The sequence below is a fragment of the Thunnus albacares genome, chromosome 16, assembly GCF_914725855.1.
Source record: "Thunnus albacares chromosome 16, fThuAlb1.1, whole genome shotgun sequence".
NCBI lineage: Eukaryota > Metazoa > Chordata > Actinopteri > Scombriformes > Scombridae > Thunnus > Thunnus albacares.
Genome location: NC_058121.1, coordinates 19,800,553 through 19,816,469, shown reverse-complemented (window position 1 = coordinate 19,816,469; position 15,917 = coordinate 19,800,553). Strand labels below are relative to the sequence as shown.

The 15,917-nt window shown below is 39.5% G+C and overlaps 1 protein-coding gene across 3 annotated transcripts; it reads right to left on the bottom strand.

Moving 5' to 3' along the window:
- Window positions 1-4,010: 4,010 nt before the first annotated feature.
- On the bottom strand, window positions 4,011-11,664 carry hmgn3 (high mobility group nucleosomal binding domain 3). Of its 3 annotated transcripts, XM_044329619.1 has the most exons (7): window positions 11,472-11,655; window positions 9,597-9,647; window positions 9,244-9,273; window positions 7,787-7,837; window positions 7,049-7,147; window positions 6,669-6,768; window positions 4,011-4,910 (listed from the first exon to the last, which is right to left on the bottom strand). In XM_044329619.1, exons 1-7 carry the CDS (start codon window positions 11,484-11,486, stop codon window positions 4,903-4,905), a joined length of 354 nt encoding a protein of 117 aa, XP_044185554.1. In that variant the 5' UTR covers window positions 11,487-11,655; the 3' UTR covers window positions 4,011-4,902. The 3 variants fall into 3 exon arrangements, with proteins under 3 accessions (XP_044185554.1, XP_044185555.1, XP_044185556.1); XM_044329620.1 differs by lacking the exon at window positions 9,244-9,273 and having other exon boundaries at window positions 11,472-11,664; XM_044329621.1 differs by lacking the exon at window positions 6,669-6,768 and having other exon boundaries at window positions 11,472-11,649.
- Window positions 11,665-15,917: the final 4,253 nt, after the last annotated feature.

Genomic DNA, 15,917 nt, shown 5'->3' with positions numbered 1-15,917 from the left:
GTTGTGTGTTTCACGCACGCCACCGTAGAAGGGAGGTAGAAATGGCAGCCTGCTAAAGAAGAGGACACATTGCTGCAGAATGATTGTTACTTCGTAGCTAGATCGCATTTATCACGCTTAAATAATTACAGGCTCGTCTTTAGATATTCTTAATTTTCTTGCGGATTGATCCCATTTAAATTCTGTCATATTTTCCTGTATTTTTTTTAGATGCGGATGTAGAATATGGCTCCCGTGTTTGAGAGGGATTTACAGCCGATCTAACCGTTACAGCTAGGTTACATGAAATAATACAACTCGCTGTGCTAACTCCGTGTTTTGTCGTTGGCCTCGGTTGTTAGTACTCTGTCGTTATTGTGTAACAAGATGTCTAGCTAACACACCCACTCTCTCTGGGAGCCGTTTGGTGGGGAAGTCGTCCATTTCTCTTCCAAATACTGCCAGGCAGTAAAATGGGGGAAGGGTTGTAGAAGAAGGGGAATGCAGCTTAATGAATGAAACCTCGTGAGTTACTGGACTTTAATGGCAATGAGACATTTATGCAAGATCAAGATAGTTATCAAGGAAATACATGACAGCACACATTTCCTCTATGGTTCATTAAAAAGCTGTGAATAAAAAAGGAAGAACATCAAGGTGTTCTTTTTTTTGTTTTTTGTTTTTTTTTACAATAAACCATATATTATTTCTATGACAAATTTTACAGCTGGTGGCCAACAAAAAAACAAACCCCTAGTCCCTTATTGACCCTTTGAACTCTACTATAGCCTACCTCCTATTTGAAGTTGACGTCAATGAAAATATGAGTAATCTGCAAATTATTAAAATTAGCAGATGTCCCTTTACATTCTGATGGAATTAGTTTCAGATTGCTTTAAACTGCACAACAATTTACCTCCTAAGTGAGGCTAACAACGTGTTTTGCTCACGCAACCCAGGAAACCCTAAACCCTAAAACTCAGTGTGAGATTTTTACACCTAAGAGGATCCAAGAGTGTATTTTTAACACCACTAACCAGGTGTATCTTCATTTTTTCCCCCATTTTTAGTTTCACTTCAGTGTAAACTACTGTGCATAGATGATGTACCTAAAAAAGAAATATCCTTTGTACTTTATGGTTGCATATAATTCAGATTTATAGTATATTCATTAAAAACCATGCATTTTGGTATACACACCACTCCTTTCATTATATTGAGCATGTAGGTAAAGCTTTATTTATGTAGTACTTTTTAAAACATGCAGTTACAAAGCGCTTGACAAACACATGCAAAATAAAAACAAATAGATTAACAAAATAGTGTAATGTAAAGTGTAAAATATAACACGGCACAGAGAGAAACAGACCAAACTGAAATGAAACGACATGAGAACAGGAAGGGAGATCTATATAAAGGCTTACCGATATAAGTGGGTTTTTAGGCGCCATTTAAAACAGTCCAAAGATTCAGCAAATTCAATAGATTGTGGAAGATGATTCCACAGAGTTGGAGCTAAGACTACAAATGTGTGGTCACTTTTTGCGGTGAGTGCGGGGGATAGATATCATCACCTAAATCCCCAGGGTTAGGGTTAGAGTCTGGGTTAGAGATACCTATAACAGACCCGTTTGTGGGTCCGGAGATGTTAGATATAAAAGGGGGAAAAAAACAACCTCTTAAACAAATGACTGACTAATTGTCACCCTTTATAATTTATGTAAGATGTATTTGTTTAGATGAAAAGGAAGAATATTAGATGGGTTTAATATTGCATATTTTTCTTCTAAAATACAGGCACACCTGAGACACCGACTCTCACAAACGGACTGTGCCGCTCATTGAAATTAAGTCATTTCTCTCACTTTATTCGTAAAATACAATGAGGTGAGAATAAGTAAATTAATATATATACACCTCCATGTTATCATGTCTGAAGTGGTGTTGGTTTTGCAAAGGCGAGTTTGGAGTCCCCATATTTTCCTCAAATCCTTTCCAGCACAGTATGTAATTGTATTTTCAGTTCATTTTATTTATAATGTTATTTGCTTTGCACTTCTAGTTTAATTTCGGCAGTGCCAATCAAAAATAATACAGATACTATACCGGATAGACTGGGATGTCACGTCAAAAGTGTTCTGGCAGATAGGTGGAAATACACTTTCTACACTTTTTGCATTCTGACCCTCCACTGATGGAGTCTGACACTTCGGTTAGCTGTGCCTAATGTGCTCGTGTCATGTCAGATATGAATTTGTCACTTACCCCCTTAGATTTGGATACGGGTGTAATCACAAGTACAGCTGATTGATTAGCACTTTCATTTTGGAATTGTAATAAAATCCTGACATTTAAATATTTGATTGATGACTAGTGTTTGTGCATGCTCTCAAATTTAGTGAAAGTTTGACTCCTGTATATAACTCTTTAGACATTAGTGCCACCTCTGATGTGTTGACTGCTTGAGGGACAGTCTGTGTCACCACTGCTAAACCATCCTGTAACCTGTCATACAATAAGGGCTTGGAAAAAAACAACAACAACAAAAAAACATTGAATCTTGGACTGAGGTGAAGTTTGAATTTTCAGGCCAAGTCAGTCGCTCTCATTTTACCTTTCATCCTGACCCCTCAAGTGTAACTGTAATTGTGCTGGCTGACGTGGCCACAAGGAGGCAGCCTCACTCTGTATCATTCAGCCAAACATGGGTCCACAGAGGTGTCAAAGGTCATGAATAATGAGGAGACATGTCCTCAGGTACACATTCTCTCTTCCTAAAACATGAACAGTCATTTATTGATTATAAGTGACCAGACACAAGACCACTGACCTGCTTTGAGCTTGTCTGAACTAACACATAGTCCATTGGTATATAACCACCCGCCTGAATTTATGAGTCATAAAGATTACCTTAATTACAGTTGCACCTCATAATAGTTTGACATGTTTAATTATCCTTGACCAAATAAATCCACACCTCACCAAACTTGTTATACTGTACATATACTGTGAGAATTGCTGAAAGGTTTGGAGATCTGGTTAGATGAAACTGTTATTTCCTCCGTGTTAAGGATTCAGAAAGGTATAAGTCTTTATGCTCCTGCTTCACTGTCAGGTTATAGCTCGTATCAACCCTGATTATACTGCCCTTGTAGCTTTTTCAAGAGTTTTTTTGTGCTGTAAACTTTTTTATCATCTTCTTATAGCTACAGAATTGTTTGTTGCTGATTGATTTTAATCATCGATATCGTACCCGTGCAGCTTTTTTCCTAGATTCAGCTATTTGGAGTGTGGGGTTAAAAGGTCACATCATCTGAATGGTGGATTTTCCATTTTTGAAAAAATAACTTGTCTAAAGTATTTGTGGAATCAGGACTGATGCAATGTAGAGCTCCTCACTCCCACTGCTGTTACATCATATCAAAAGCAGCTCCTGATAATACATTTTAAATGGCCTCTTCAGTATTTGTGGTAATCCAGACATCATCACTCCACACCTCCACATGTTAAAAAAAGGGAACCGGTCATTGGTCCAAAAGTGTGAGTGACGGCTTGTCCCGCAATGAAGAGACCGTATGGTCTCATCGGTCCCACCACTCTGGCAAATGCTGACCTTTCACTTCCTGACACAGCAGTTGTATTTAACACAGCCACGTGCCCCTGGCGACCTCGCACACACACAAAGATATACACAGACACACAGTGCTTGCTTTGTGTTGGTGTAAAAAAATAACTCTAAACATGAATACATTGAAAAGGAGCTCTCGAATACAGCTAGTGGACACATTAAACTCACACAGGTGCAAATAGCTTTACTGGATTTACCTGAGTTTTCCCAACTACAGTAAAAAAAGCAGGTGTAGGTGTACTAACAACTGTGGACTTGTTGTCTCGCTAACGAGGAAAATATACACGCAAATTCCCTTGAAATGATTTTTGTTCTAAAAAGTATCATGGAAAAGTTAATTCTGCACACACAGTAGCTTTATTCACCAAAAAGTAAGTAGACCGACAGAAACACAACTCCCACATGACATCAACTTTTTCTTTTATTTCAAAATATTCTTCCAACAGGATGAAATTCAGAGAAGCCCAGAGGGTCCAAAGCCAATAGAGCCGTCTAGAACAGAAGCACCACTCATTATTGCTATGTCACTCTGCTGCAGGACAAGGCGTTTTGGGGGGGGAAAAAGAAAGGGAGGGAGTGGGGTGGGGGGTTGGGGGCAGGGGGGCAAAGTTAACAAAGTCAAACACAGAGACCCATCAACACATTCACTCCAGCACACACATACAAAAGGAGCTATGGGAAACACAGTGGTCGTGATTCTAGAGACAAACATTTTTAAAAAGCTGCAGATGTTCTCCATGGTGACTATGAACCCGCTTTTAGCCTGGTTTCTTCTAGCTCTGCACTCAAACTGCTGACACGCATCTACAAATCTTCACCTTTACCATCGGGGGGGGGGGGGGGGGGGGGGGGGTGGGAGGTGTGGAGGGGCAGGGGAAACTGAAGCATCTCCTCATTATTATCAGAGAGCCAATAGTAATGATCATCTTTTGTAGAAAAGTATAACTACAAATATAGGCAGAGCTGGTTTTTAGAGATCATAACAGTCATATTTACGGCCCCCTTCAGGCAGGATGAAGAACATTTGCAGCTGTCTAATAAAAACATACCACTTCAGTCCCTAGCAATACACAATGGAGGAGGAAGGGGAATCAAGCAAAAACATTTTGTAGGTAGTGTGTGAACATTATGGGATGGGGCTGCTGGTTGTCCATCTCTACTATCACAAGTCTAAAAAAAATTCAGCATGGTACAAAAATCGTCAGTAAAAAAAGATGCTTTGCTGCCATGTAGTCAGAGGGGGACAAGTCGCCCGTGTCTTTTACGCCTTCTCCTCAGTCGCCTCCTCTGCTGCTTCAGTTACCTGGAGGGGAGATGAGGGGAGAGAGTTACACACAGATGGATGCGTTACCACCATTCTCACTACAGATGGAGTCCAAATAAGCCATCACACAACTTTCTCTCTATGCTTGTTTTGATCTGCCACGGCTCAGCAGGAATTCACTTTGGGTTTAAGTCCAAACTCATTCTGCATGTGACCAAATCAGCCTTTAAGCAGCTGAAAGATGAAAGGTGTTCTCCTTTGCTGAAACATGAGCTCTGGATGAACTGGATGAATGTGCCACTTACCTGACTGTCTGTGGTTTACGAGCGATGCGTCTGTTCCAAGGAGGATGTATGCTGAGTTATCTAGATAACTCTGCATCTGCCTATATGTTCCAGATTTAAAGGGGTTTTGGGTTTTCCTAAGCAAAGTAATCCAGACAACTAAATAAATCTACTACTTGAAAAAAGCACACACACACAGCACACAGCAACTCTTCTGTAAACATAAACGTTTTAACCTGAACTCTTCTTTAAATACACTTGAGGAAAGAAAAAGGTCAATATAACTTCTGAATCATACTTAAAGTAATAGATTGACATTTTGGGAAATACATTTACTCACTTACTCTCTGAGAGGTAGATGAGAAGATACCACTCTTTTGTTTGTATGCTAAGTATGGTTAGCTTAGCTTAGCATAAATACTGGAAACGGGCAAACAACTAGCCTGGCTCTGCCCCAAAGTTAATTAAGTCCATCTACCAACACCTGCTAGCTGTTTCCAGCTACTTCCAGTCTATATGCTAAGCTAACCGTCTCCTGGCTCTAGCTTCATAGAAAGAAAGACATCTCAGTTTTCTCTGGGACTACTTCTTAGTAGTTCCAAAAATGAAAGTTCACAATGAACCTGAGTCATTTTTGATGAGTATAAACAAAACTTCTCAAAATGAAACTATCTGCATGGCTAAATACCACTACAGTTAAGTAAGAAAATATGTTGTTGTGATTTAGTGAAATGATCCTTTAATTTGAGATCTAAAAAGCCTGGGTGAAGCAGGTGTTTACAAGCTTTGGGAATTGAAATGCGACCACTCACCATAGTTCTCCGACTGGCCCGGCTTCAAGCTGCCAGCTGAGCACTGTGATCATGATTTGAAAATCTTGTTTGTTACAAAATTGGCTTACTTGATAAATACACACTTTATCAGCACAGAAGTGTGCTTTCTTACATTCTGCTATTCTAAATGCTGATGTTTGTACCTCCAAATCCAAGCTCTTTTAACAAACTGCTATTAAAAAAAGCGCTAACTTAAACCCATGACTCCTGCTGTTCTAGTGTCTCCATCAATCAACATTAGCTCAACAGGGGAATCAAATCCGGCTGGTGTGATCTCACTAAGCATCTCTTGTCTATTTCCTCTGTCTGTCTACTGGTGGAGCCAGCTGTCTACAAACACAGTGAGCCAATCACCTCTCACATCACAGCTCTGTGAGCAGCACTGAACCTTCCTGCTTCCTGTGCAAAAAGTTGTCCTTGGCCCACTTCACTGCACACAGTGAGAAAAATGCCACACATCCTCACTTCTTCACTCTCTCTCTCTCTCTCTCTCTCTCTCGCTGCGGTCTCTTTCATTCTCACTTTCTCTCTCAAATACTCTAATATACACAGCACTGCAAAGCACACTGGGTAAATGTTTGCTCAATTACTGTACAATTGCTGTGAAGTAATGTGTTAGTGCTCACACACACACACACACACACACACACCAAAGACGGATTAGAAACGCTCGGCCATACCCTTAACTCTGACTGTCTCACACTGCCCTCTCACTGACATCAAGGAGGGAGCCGTGCTTCTGATGGAAGACACACTGACAGACGGACGAGACACGTAGATCTGTGTGTGTGTGTGTGTGTGTGTGTGTGTGTGTGTGTGTGTGTGTGTGTGTGTGTGGCATGCAAATGTGTGAGTGGAAAGAGGTGTGTGTTAGTGGTAGGAAACAGATGTGGTTATGCAGTGGTTTATAGAGGAATATAGGTGAGTTTCATGTGTATGTATGTGTATATTTATACACACATTGACACAATAATGGAATAAAGATTGTTATTTTCTTGTCTGTGTCCGACTGAATGTACTTTCAAGGATGTGATTTTTCCCCAGTTTTCCCTCCTCATACCTCATTGGTCTTGGTGTCTCCGTTCTGGGCGGGGCCGTCGTCCCTCTTGCCCTTAGGACCTCCTTTCTTTGGCTTTGCCCCCTTATCATCGGCCACCTTCTGCGTTGAAGAAATAAGAACATACAACTGTATTAAAAAACGAAATGATGGTATCATCACATGTGGAAAATGTTCTCTGAATGCCCTCGAAAATTATCTTTCATCTGTGTAACAATCATTGTTTTTGAAATACCCAGATAAAGTGGGGTACCCGGTGAAACTGATTGCAACCCAGATATTAACAATCTTTAGTGTTAAAAAAAGTTGATATTCTTCTGTTTCCTGCCTGCAAGATGACAATGTTTACACAGCCTACAGTAATAAGATCCTCTGGTGGAGAGCACAGCTCTGAATATGTCTCCCACAACAGAGAAGAAAGAGAACGTTTATCATATCATCAGTTAATAGTGAAACTAAAGAATGTTTGTGCTTCAAATAATATTATTATCTTTTTTTTTTACCAGAACTTTGATGTTAAAAATAAATACCAATAAATTCCTACATTTTTGGAAGGAAAATAATCAACCCTGCAGGTGAAGCTTTTAAGTATGTTGGCATGTGAGTGTTTTTCACATCCAGCGGCCTTGATTGTGCACATAAAGTAGTAGTAAGGGGCAACGGCGTGCCTCAGACTGTTGCAAATTTATAGGGATATAAAAAAATGATTGCAGGATTTTTCTTTGTGTGTGTGTTCTTTACCTTGACGACGGCTTTCTTGGGCTTGACCTCAGGCTTGGGAGGGGCAGGCTTCTGCAGATTAGACAGAAGCCAGTTAGGACTGACCGAGCTCACAGTCCACAGTTTTTGGAGCAATATTAGTTCATCTTCAGTCCCCCCCCCCCTAAAGAAATCTCTCCTTTGTACACTTACAGTTCACAGAGCCTTTACAGCACTGATGTTTTTAGCCACAAGAGCAACTGCTTAGAAAATTAGCACTGCAGAAAACACTTGAGACTGTGCTGGAATACATTTTTAATACTACTCAAGTATTCCTACTGATTTGCCAAAGCAGTGGGATCTGACAATATCCTCAATCAATACAGTTTTAAATATCTATCTCTATTTAATGTGAACTGACCTCAGACCACTGTACAACGGCTGTATCAGATTGGAGATTAAATTCTGGCCACTCAGTATGAGCAAGTTTACTGCAGTTTTTCTAGGCTGCAGAGTGTGGACCATGTTACCCTGAAGCCACGAGCTAACTAAGCTGTGACAAAATTAAATCATGTGATTTTTTTCTCAGAATATCTCTTGTTTTTCTTTAGAAATCACTGCCACTCTGCACATGATACGATAAATGAAAGACACTGAGTAAATTATCCTCTGACCGGGGGTGGTGAGCATTTACAATTATATGTCCGTTTTCAGAATTTGGAAAACAATAAAGAAAGTACCTTTATTTTTATTTTTGTCATGCAGCACAAATTGTGTCAACAGGATATCAGTGCTAGTTGATTAAAAGTCACTTTAAATGAGTTCCACAGGGAAATATCACATGAGGGAACATGCAAAGATTCACTGATAGCATGTTTACGTAGTGATTTCCTGAAAAGTGTTGCGTTAAAAGCTTAAAGTACACATGCAAATGTGCAAAGACTCAATGCAGATGGGTTCAACATGCAAAGTACAACACAGATAGAAACGCATGGCCTGCATGGTAAAGCTGCATGATCATAGATTAAAAATGTAATCATACTGATATGTTTTCTAGTTACTATAAGTTTGGATGCAAATCGGACATTTTGCATGATTTTTGGTCACTTTTACCATTACTACTAAAAAAAACTACTTCATTGTTACCAATATAACAATATTTTAACATAAGATACAATATCATGCAGCCCTACACATCAACAAGGTGTTGCAACAGACCAGACTGAGAATGGACAAAGACAACAGAGAAAAGACATGCATACCAAGCCAGACACAATCCTCAGAGAGCACGTTTATGGAATTTGTAAATACTGATTGCCTTGATCAAATCCATAAACTGGGTGAGGACTTTACTCTGAGCCTTGGTAATATGACACTTATTATGCCCACAAGACTGACTGAGCCTTTTAGGTGGTTGAGGCGGGACGAAGGAAGGCAGGGAGAGGAAGGAGAGGACAGTGACAGAGGTGAAGACAGGGACGGGGAGAACGGAAACTTACCGCTGACAATCTCTCTGACCTTCTGGTGGGCTACCGGAGCAAGAGATGATCAACAAGAGAGAGAGAGATAGAGAGAGAGAGAGAGAGAGAGAGAGAGAGGGAGAGAGAGAGACAGTGACAGAGAGAGAGACAGATATCAGTTGTACCTTTGCGGGCTGATCTTGAGCTGATCTGCTTGGTGACTGCTACAAGTGTCCTAATCATTAACCTGTCTTGAGTCTACTCTCACTTACTCACACACACACACACACACACACACACATTAACACACACTTTTAGTAGAAAAAAACACAGCATCCAAACATACGCCTGCACGCCCACGCACAGCACACAAACACACTAGCAACATTTACCTCTTGTTTTGTGACTTTGGGGGCCTCCTTGCCCTCTGGACCCTCTGGAGACTATAGAGGATGCAACAGAGGAAAAGAGAGACTGTTAACAGAGCGAGTGTGCAGGTGCACATCCACAAGTCAGCCTCCCATCCATCCACACTCACACACACACACAGCATATGACCCCTCTACAGTGAAGGATTTTGTGATTAAAAATGTAGATTTCTTGTTGTTTTCATATATTTCTTCAATCAATAAGAAATGAAATTTGGTTCACCAGGGTTTACACTGTTCTGTATCTTTTCTGTGAGATAAAATGCAGGATGCAGGATGAATTATTAAGACCAATAATGCAAAACACCAAGTGTTTAGCTTTGGAAAAAGGTGTAAAGATTAGAAACTGAAGTGTCGGAGGCTCTTTTTTTTCAGATATATGTCTTGAACAGAAATCTCATTCACAAATATAGTAACGTAATAAATGTGTAACACTCAAAACAGAATTTAAAAGTCCTGTACATGGGATAACGTCATACAAACATAACAAGCCCTTTCATATACTTTCCTATACTTGATTTACTGATTTACTAGCCTATTAGGATGTTTTTTTTCATTCATTTATGCACATTACAAAGATTTATTAGAATTTCAAATGTCTTCAATTTCATCACTCAAAATAAATGATGTATTTTTATGATTGATTTTTATTTTATTTTGTGTAAAATTAAAGAAATAATCAATTGGTCCTAACTTAGATTTCTCATAATCTAATCATGATCATAATCTAACTCCTCAGAAATGATTTGTTGCTGCCCATGTGCCAGTTGCAATATCATATGATCTGCGTCCACGGATGTTGACGATGCTGAGAGCTCCCTGGTTCCATGTTAATGAAGGCATCTTGCTTACATGCCAAGAACTGAGCTCCCCAAAGAATAATTGGAATATAAACATGGACTCATTTACGCAAGACGCGGTTCCTGCCTAATAACAAGACGCCGGGAGAGCTGCCAGCCTTCATTTAGATAATCAGACATTATTCATTATTATATTTTTTTATTTAGGCTGCAGGTGGGTAAGGACAGTGCACGGGAGAGTTCGGTGTTGGTTTAGCCTGCAGGTTGGCAATCGCATCATTTGCATGTGGGCGACCTCCGCCCCTAGAGGCCCCCCATTCTCTGTCCTCAAAGGCGAATCTGCGCAGACAATGGCAGTTTTTAGGTGGTAGAAAAGCCAGGTTCCATGTATGCACTGATACAATGCACTAGAGCTCGTCGTGCAATGCTGTTTAGGTGGTGTCACGGTCTCTTTTTAACACAGCAGCAATTGTCTCTGATCCTCTCTTTCTTTATTCCTTTCTCTCCTGGATATGGGTTTGTTCAATCGGCTTGGCGCCCACATTCATCACCGCTAGAGACTCAAAATGAGACAGCTGGTCAATGTTTTTTTTTTCTTCTTTTTTTTCGCTGTTAGATTAAACATTATCCAGAATAGATAAGTCTCATATATGCGTGAAACGCGCCTAGAAGAATTATCATCACGCACGTCTCCTACGGGATTTACGCATCCATCCATCCGGCGGGTCCCTCTGACATTCACCAGTGCGCACCGTGGACAGGGAAGTGGCAAATAAAACGACCACAAGAACGGCCATTGAGATGAACACAGGCAGAATTACAGTGTAAAAACATTAAATACTACTGAGGGAATATCTCCTGTTCAAGCAAAGACATGTTAAATACACCTGAAAGGTTGCGGGCGAGAAGACGCTTCCTCAAACTTTGGCATCACCTCACCTGCCTCGACGTCGCCACATAATCGCGCACCGCTATTTTCCTCAAATGCAAGAGCAGAAAACTACAGTGAAGTGAACTGGATGGCAGGAACGACACTCACCTTTCTCTTCGGCATTTTACGCGTGTGTTATTCCCCACCAAGCACAGGAAAATTATGGCCAAACCCGCAGGTCCAAGAGAGGAGATTTTGAACTACCTCGAAATACAGGATCGATATCTAAGCACCTTCGATAATATGTTGATTATATGCACTCCCCAAAACTCTATACCTCACGCTGCCATTGGGTAGAGGGGTCAAAATCCTCTCCTGTGCTGACTCCCGATTGGCTGATCCCGTCTCTATGTAAATAAGAGGGTCACGGGCATTGGCTGAGATTCATCAGAGCTCACCTGTGATTGGCTACGCGCTCTTTGTGCGCAGATCCCCCTGGACTGCGATGGCTGAAAGGGAAAGTGGAGACAGGCCAATGAAAGCGGGGCCAGCTCTCGGTGGATCTGGGTAATGTAGGATGTGAGAGAGATTGTTGTAAATAAAACACAAAGGACCAGAAAAACGGGCACTATGGCACAATAGACGAGCTCCAGAAAAGCTGGCGGGCATTGTGTCTTGTAGGGTTTTCCCATGCTGAAAAAACTAGAGAAATCATATACCACATTCTTGCACATCAAATAGCCTGTCACAGCACTCCTTTGGGAACATGAGAGTTCAGAGAATAAAACAATGCAATGAATAAGGCCCCTATAAATCTATATAAAATTTTATCAGTGTGTAAAATATCAGAATATCAAACAGGTGTACTGAAAACTACATTGTACCCCGTTTAATCTGCTGCAGTGCTTCTTTCTGTGTCTTTCTACCAGGACTTGGAATACCCAGAGAAGTCAGAATAAAATGTACATATTAACTCTAATAACACCATAAAGGAGCCAAAGTTCTTTGACCAGGTATAGGACATAATGTGTTAATATGTGTAATGTCTTTTTCTGGTAGCTATATTGTCTTTTGCATAATAATCATTTAAGATAAATTCTTATATTTCTTTAAAAGTGAACTCTCATGTACAAATACTTCTCTAGTGATGAACTAATCTGACCTTTTCTCTCCAGATACCAATTCAGACACCTGAACTCAGGGTATCTGTCAATGCCAAGTACAGATCCGATACAAGTGTTCTCCTTTTTTTCTCACGTTTAAAGTGTGTAGCTAAATGCATAACTGGAATATTTTTCCAACTAAGGTAACATGAGGTCAGGCATTGCTGTGGCACTAAAAACTGACGCGACTGAATGAATGTAACTGATAGCGGAAACACTGTCCTTTTTAATCTATGTCTGTGATTAGGGTGGCATGTAATGACTGAGGTCAGGACGGGGAGTGGGAATATTTTACTGTTGTTTCTTTTTTACCTTTTACAGCTTACTTGTGTACTTTTTTTTATCATTATTGGGTATGAAAGAAATGATATGCATGGACTGTATTGTATTTTGAGCCGCTCTGCTCCAAATTCCAATCAACTTGTTGAAATGGCAATAAAGTATTGACTTGAACTGAATTGAATTGAATGATGATAGTGACTAAGAAACTGTATTTAATGTGGATTGGACACTTCATGGCCGATACTTGCGATCCACCTCATAAAGTCAGTACTGGCACAGACACTGATCCAGCACATCAGATCTGTGCATCCCTAGCAAATACTGTAAATCAACTACTTTTACCAAGATGAAAGCTCAGCTGACAACCCTAATAAGGCCTAACATCACCTCAGATTGACTCTACAGTCCCAAAAATGTCTCTCTGTTTAGCCCAAAGTGACCCTCTCAGTGCAACAGTAACTCTGTTGTGACCCTTTTGTAAAATTAATCCCAACCCTGTGTACGGCACAGGTGCCTGTTTTTTGTTTTTTTTTATTTTGCCCTAACCATAACCCTAACCATGACCCTAACCCTACCCTTTACAAAGTGTGCACAGTCTGTTTGTACATAGCAATTATTGCTTCAACAGTGCCATGCAACTAAATTCACGAGTCACAAAGTCTCTGTCAGTTAAACAGACACTTACACAAGAGGGGATAAAGTGTCAAGATTACAATGTGTTTTCAGAATCTCATTTGCAAGTTTAAATCAAGATGGATGACTTTTATGGAGGTCGTATGGTTGTTTTAGCTTGTTCTTCACAATACTGTGTTGGTGGAATATACACGTTAAAGACGGCTGCCTCTTTTCATGCACTAGTTTGTGTTAAAACCCTAATTTGTCTGTTGTTTACATTTTTAATAATTCAGAAAACTTCTGGAAGCCACAATAGCATTTTTATTTAAACATTTTAAAGTGTTTTATTTGAATGTTTTTTGAAACAGATGTTCAAACCTTGTTTATAACCAGAAGAACGTTATTATTTTATCAACTTGTATTAATGTTCAGTGCATCCATGAGTATGGAAATCCTACCTATGTTTGCAACAATGAACATCTAGAACCTCTTCTGGCCTTCACTGTATTCTACCATGTTTAAGTGCATACATCAAAGCAAATATCACACCATTATCAGCATTCAAACCCATGACACCATTTTTTTTTTTACAAAGAAATCGACAAAGGCAATACCTCGACATTCTTGTGTAACATCATAATAGGTAGAGAAAGGGAGAGAGAGCTACAAATCTCACAATAGACAGAGCTTTCCTGCACAAACAAACAAAACCTCTTCATGTCTACATGGACGTGAATACACACAAACTGTTGTAGAAGTCGACCCCAGAACACACAGTAGCAGGTAGCGTAATGGCTGCTCCACTGTTCCCACATAGATTCACACTGTCAGCTAAATGGAAGGGAAAACACAACAATGAGGAACATGTATAATACATCCATGAACACATAAAATAAAAAGAATCCACACTGAAAAGAAATATTTAAAAAAACAACAACTTTGTATCCAAATTGAGAACAGTTCTGTGACACTAATACGACCAATAACGGATTAACAGTTTTCTGTTTGTACCTTTTTGTCACTTATTATATCAGTGTTTTAGTTGTTTTTCATTTGGATGCTCTCTTTTTGTAATATATTATCATTTTTATTTTTCCATGTTTCACCCTATTTTTGTAGATTTGCTGTTTATTTTGACAGATAGGGTGCTTTTGAGTCAATAAAGTGCACTCACGATGATAAAAAAAAAAGTACAACTCAGCCAATTTTCTGTTAGGTCACCATATAACAACCTATAAATGTGTTGTTCCCTGGTGGATGAGATGAATTAATTTCCACATTTTTCAAAACATCAGCCGCTGAATTACTTATATGTTACATGTATATATAATTACTTATATATGAAACTGAATATACTGTAAATATACTCAAAAGAAGGTTGGAATGATGCAACGTTTTGCATTATGTGTACGATTTAAACATGTATTATGACGTGTGACATAAAAGTGAGAAGTCACATGACTGATTACCCTACTACAAGAAAACCTTTGGAGGAATAGACAAGACATAAAATAACTGCCTGGGAGAAGAGTTGTTGAACCTGATTTTTTTGTCATTTTAATGAACTGAGATTTCTCACAGTGAAATAATGAGCCTGATACTTTGCTCTGGGGCCTTAAGTGCATTTGGCAGCAAGTCCTGGGATGAAGTTTGATTCCAACTTAACCCTTACTCCTTCACTACCTGTCAATTAAACTACTGCAATGTGCTTTTGTTTGGCCATCTGAAAGTGTTAAGTCACTGAAAATGAATTCAGAATTTCCCACGCCAGCGTTATAACTCGACTAGAGAACATGATCCCAATCCTCCAGTCTTCGAATGTCTCCCGAGGCTGCATGAAAGGTTTAGAATAGATTTAAAGATTGTTTAACATTGTGTTGAAGTCTCTTAATGGCCTTGCTCTGGGTTATCAGATCTGCTTGGTATGCGCATTGGGCTCCTTACGAAATGTAGTAAGAAGCTTTTACTGTTTATTTATTCACTAAACGGGCTTAAATTAAAACAATTACACATCTAACTCAAGATCTGTATATTTAATCATGTATGTATGTGTATACTGAATGAGATTTGAGTCTTCTGTTTGTGTTTACTGTGCATGGGTGACGAATTGAAGGATAAACGAACATAAATTGTTGGTAAGGTTTTGGGCCGACATGAGCCTCTAGAACAGCTTCAGTGCTTCTCTGCATAGATTCTTGTCTCTGGAACCACTGCAGGGATGAACATCAGTCTTACAAAAGATATTCCCACTGTTGGTGTTTTAATAATGGTGGTTTAGAGCGCTACTAACATGTAGCATCAACTGTATAGATTTCCTGTTCAAACTATTCAGTGAGCCCTAAAACCCTGTATGTAGTTTTTCATTTTTTTTCTTTGACACTTGTCTGTATCTATGCAATTGACTCTATATAAAGATAATATTCATATACAGTCAATGGTCTGTGTGTATAAATAAACATACACTGGTGTGACTATGCAGCACATAAAAGCCACTTTGTAAATAAAAGTCTATTTGACACTTTAACCTCTTCATTCTTCATTCTTGTTCATTTTT

Excerpts from the sequence above, each read along its gene's own strand:
- hmgn3 (XM_044329619.1), bottom strand. Across the intron at positions 9,274-9,596 it reads CCAAAGTCACAAAACAAGAG|CCCACCAGAAGGTCAGAGAG; the intron begins GTAAATGTTGCT and ends TTGCTCCGGTAG. Across the intron at positions 6,769-7,048 it reads GAGACACCAAGACCAATGAG|ATCTACGTGTCTCGTCCGTC; the intron begins GTATGAGGAGGG and ends ACACACACACAG.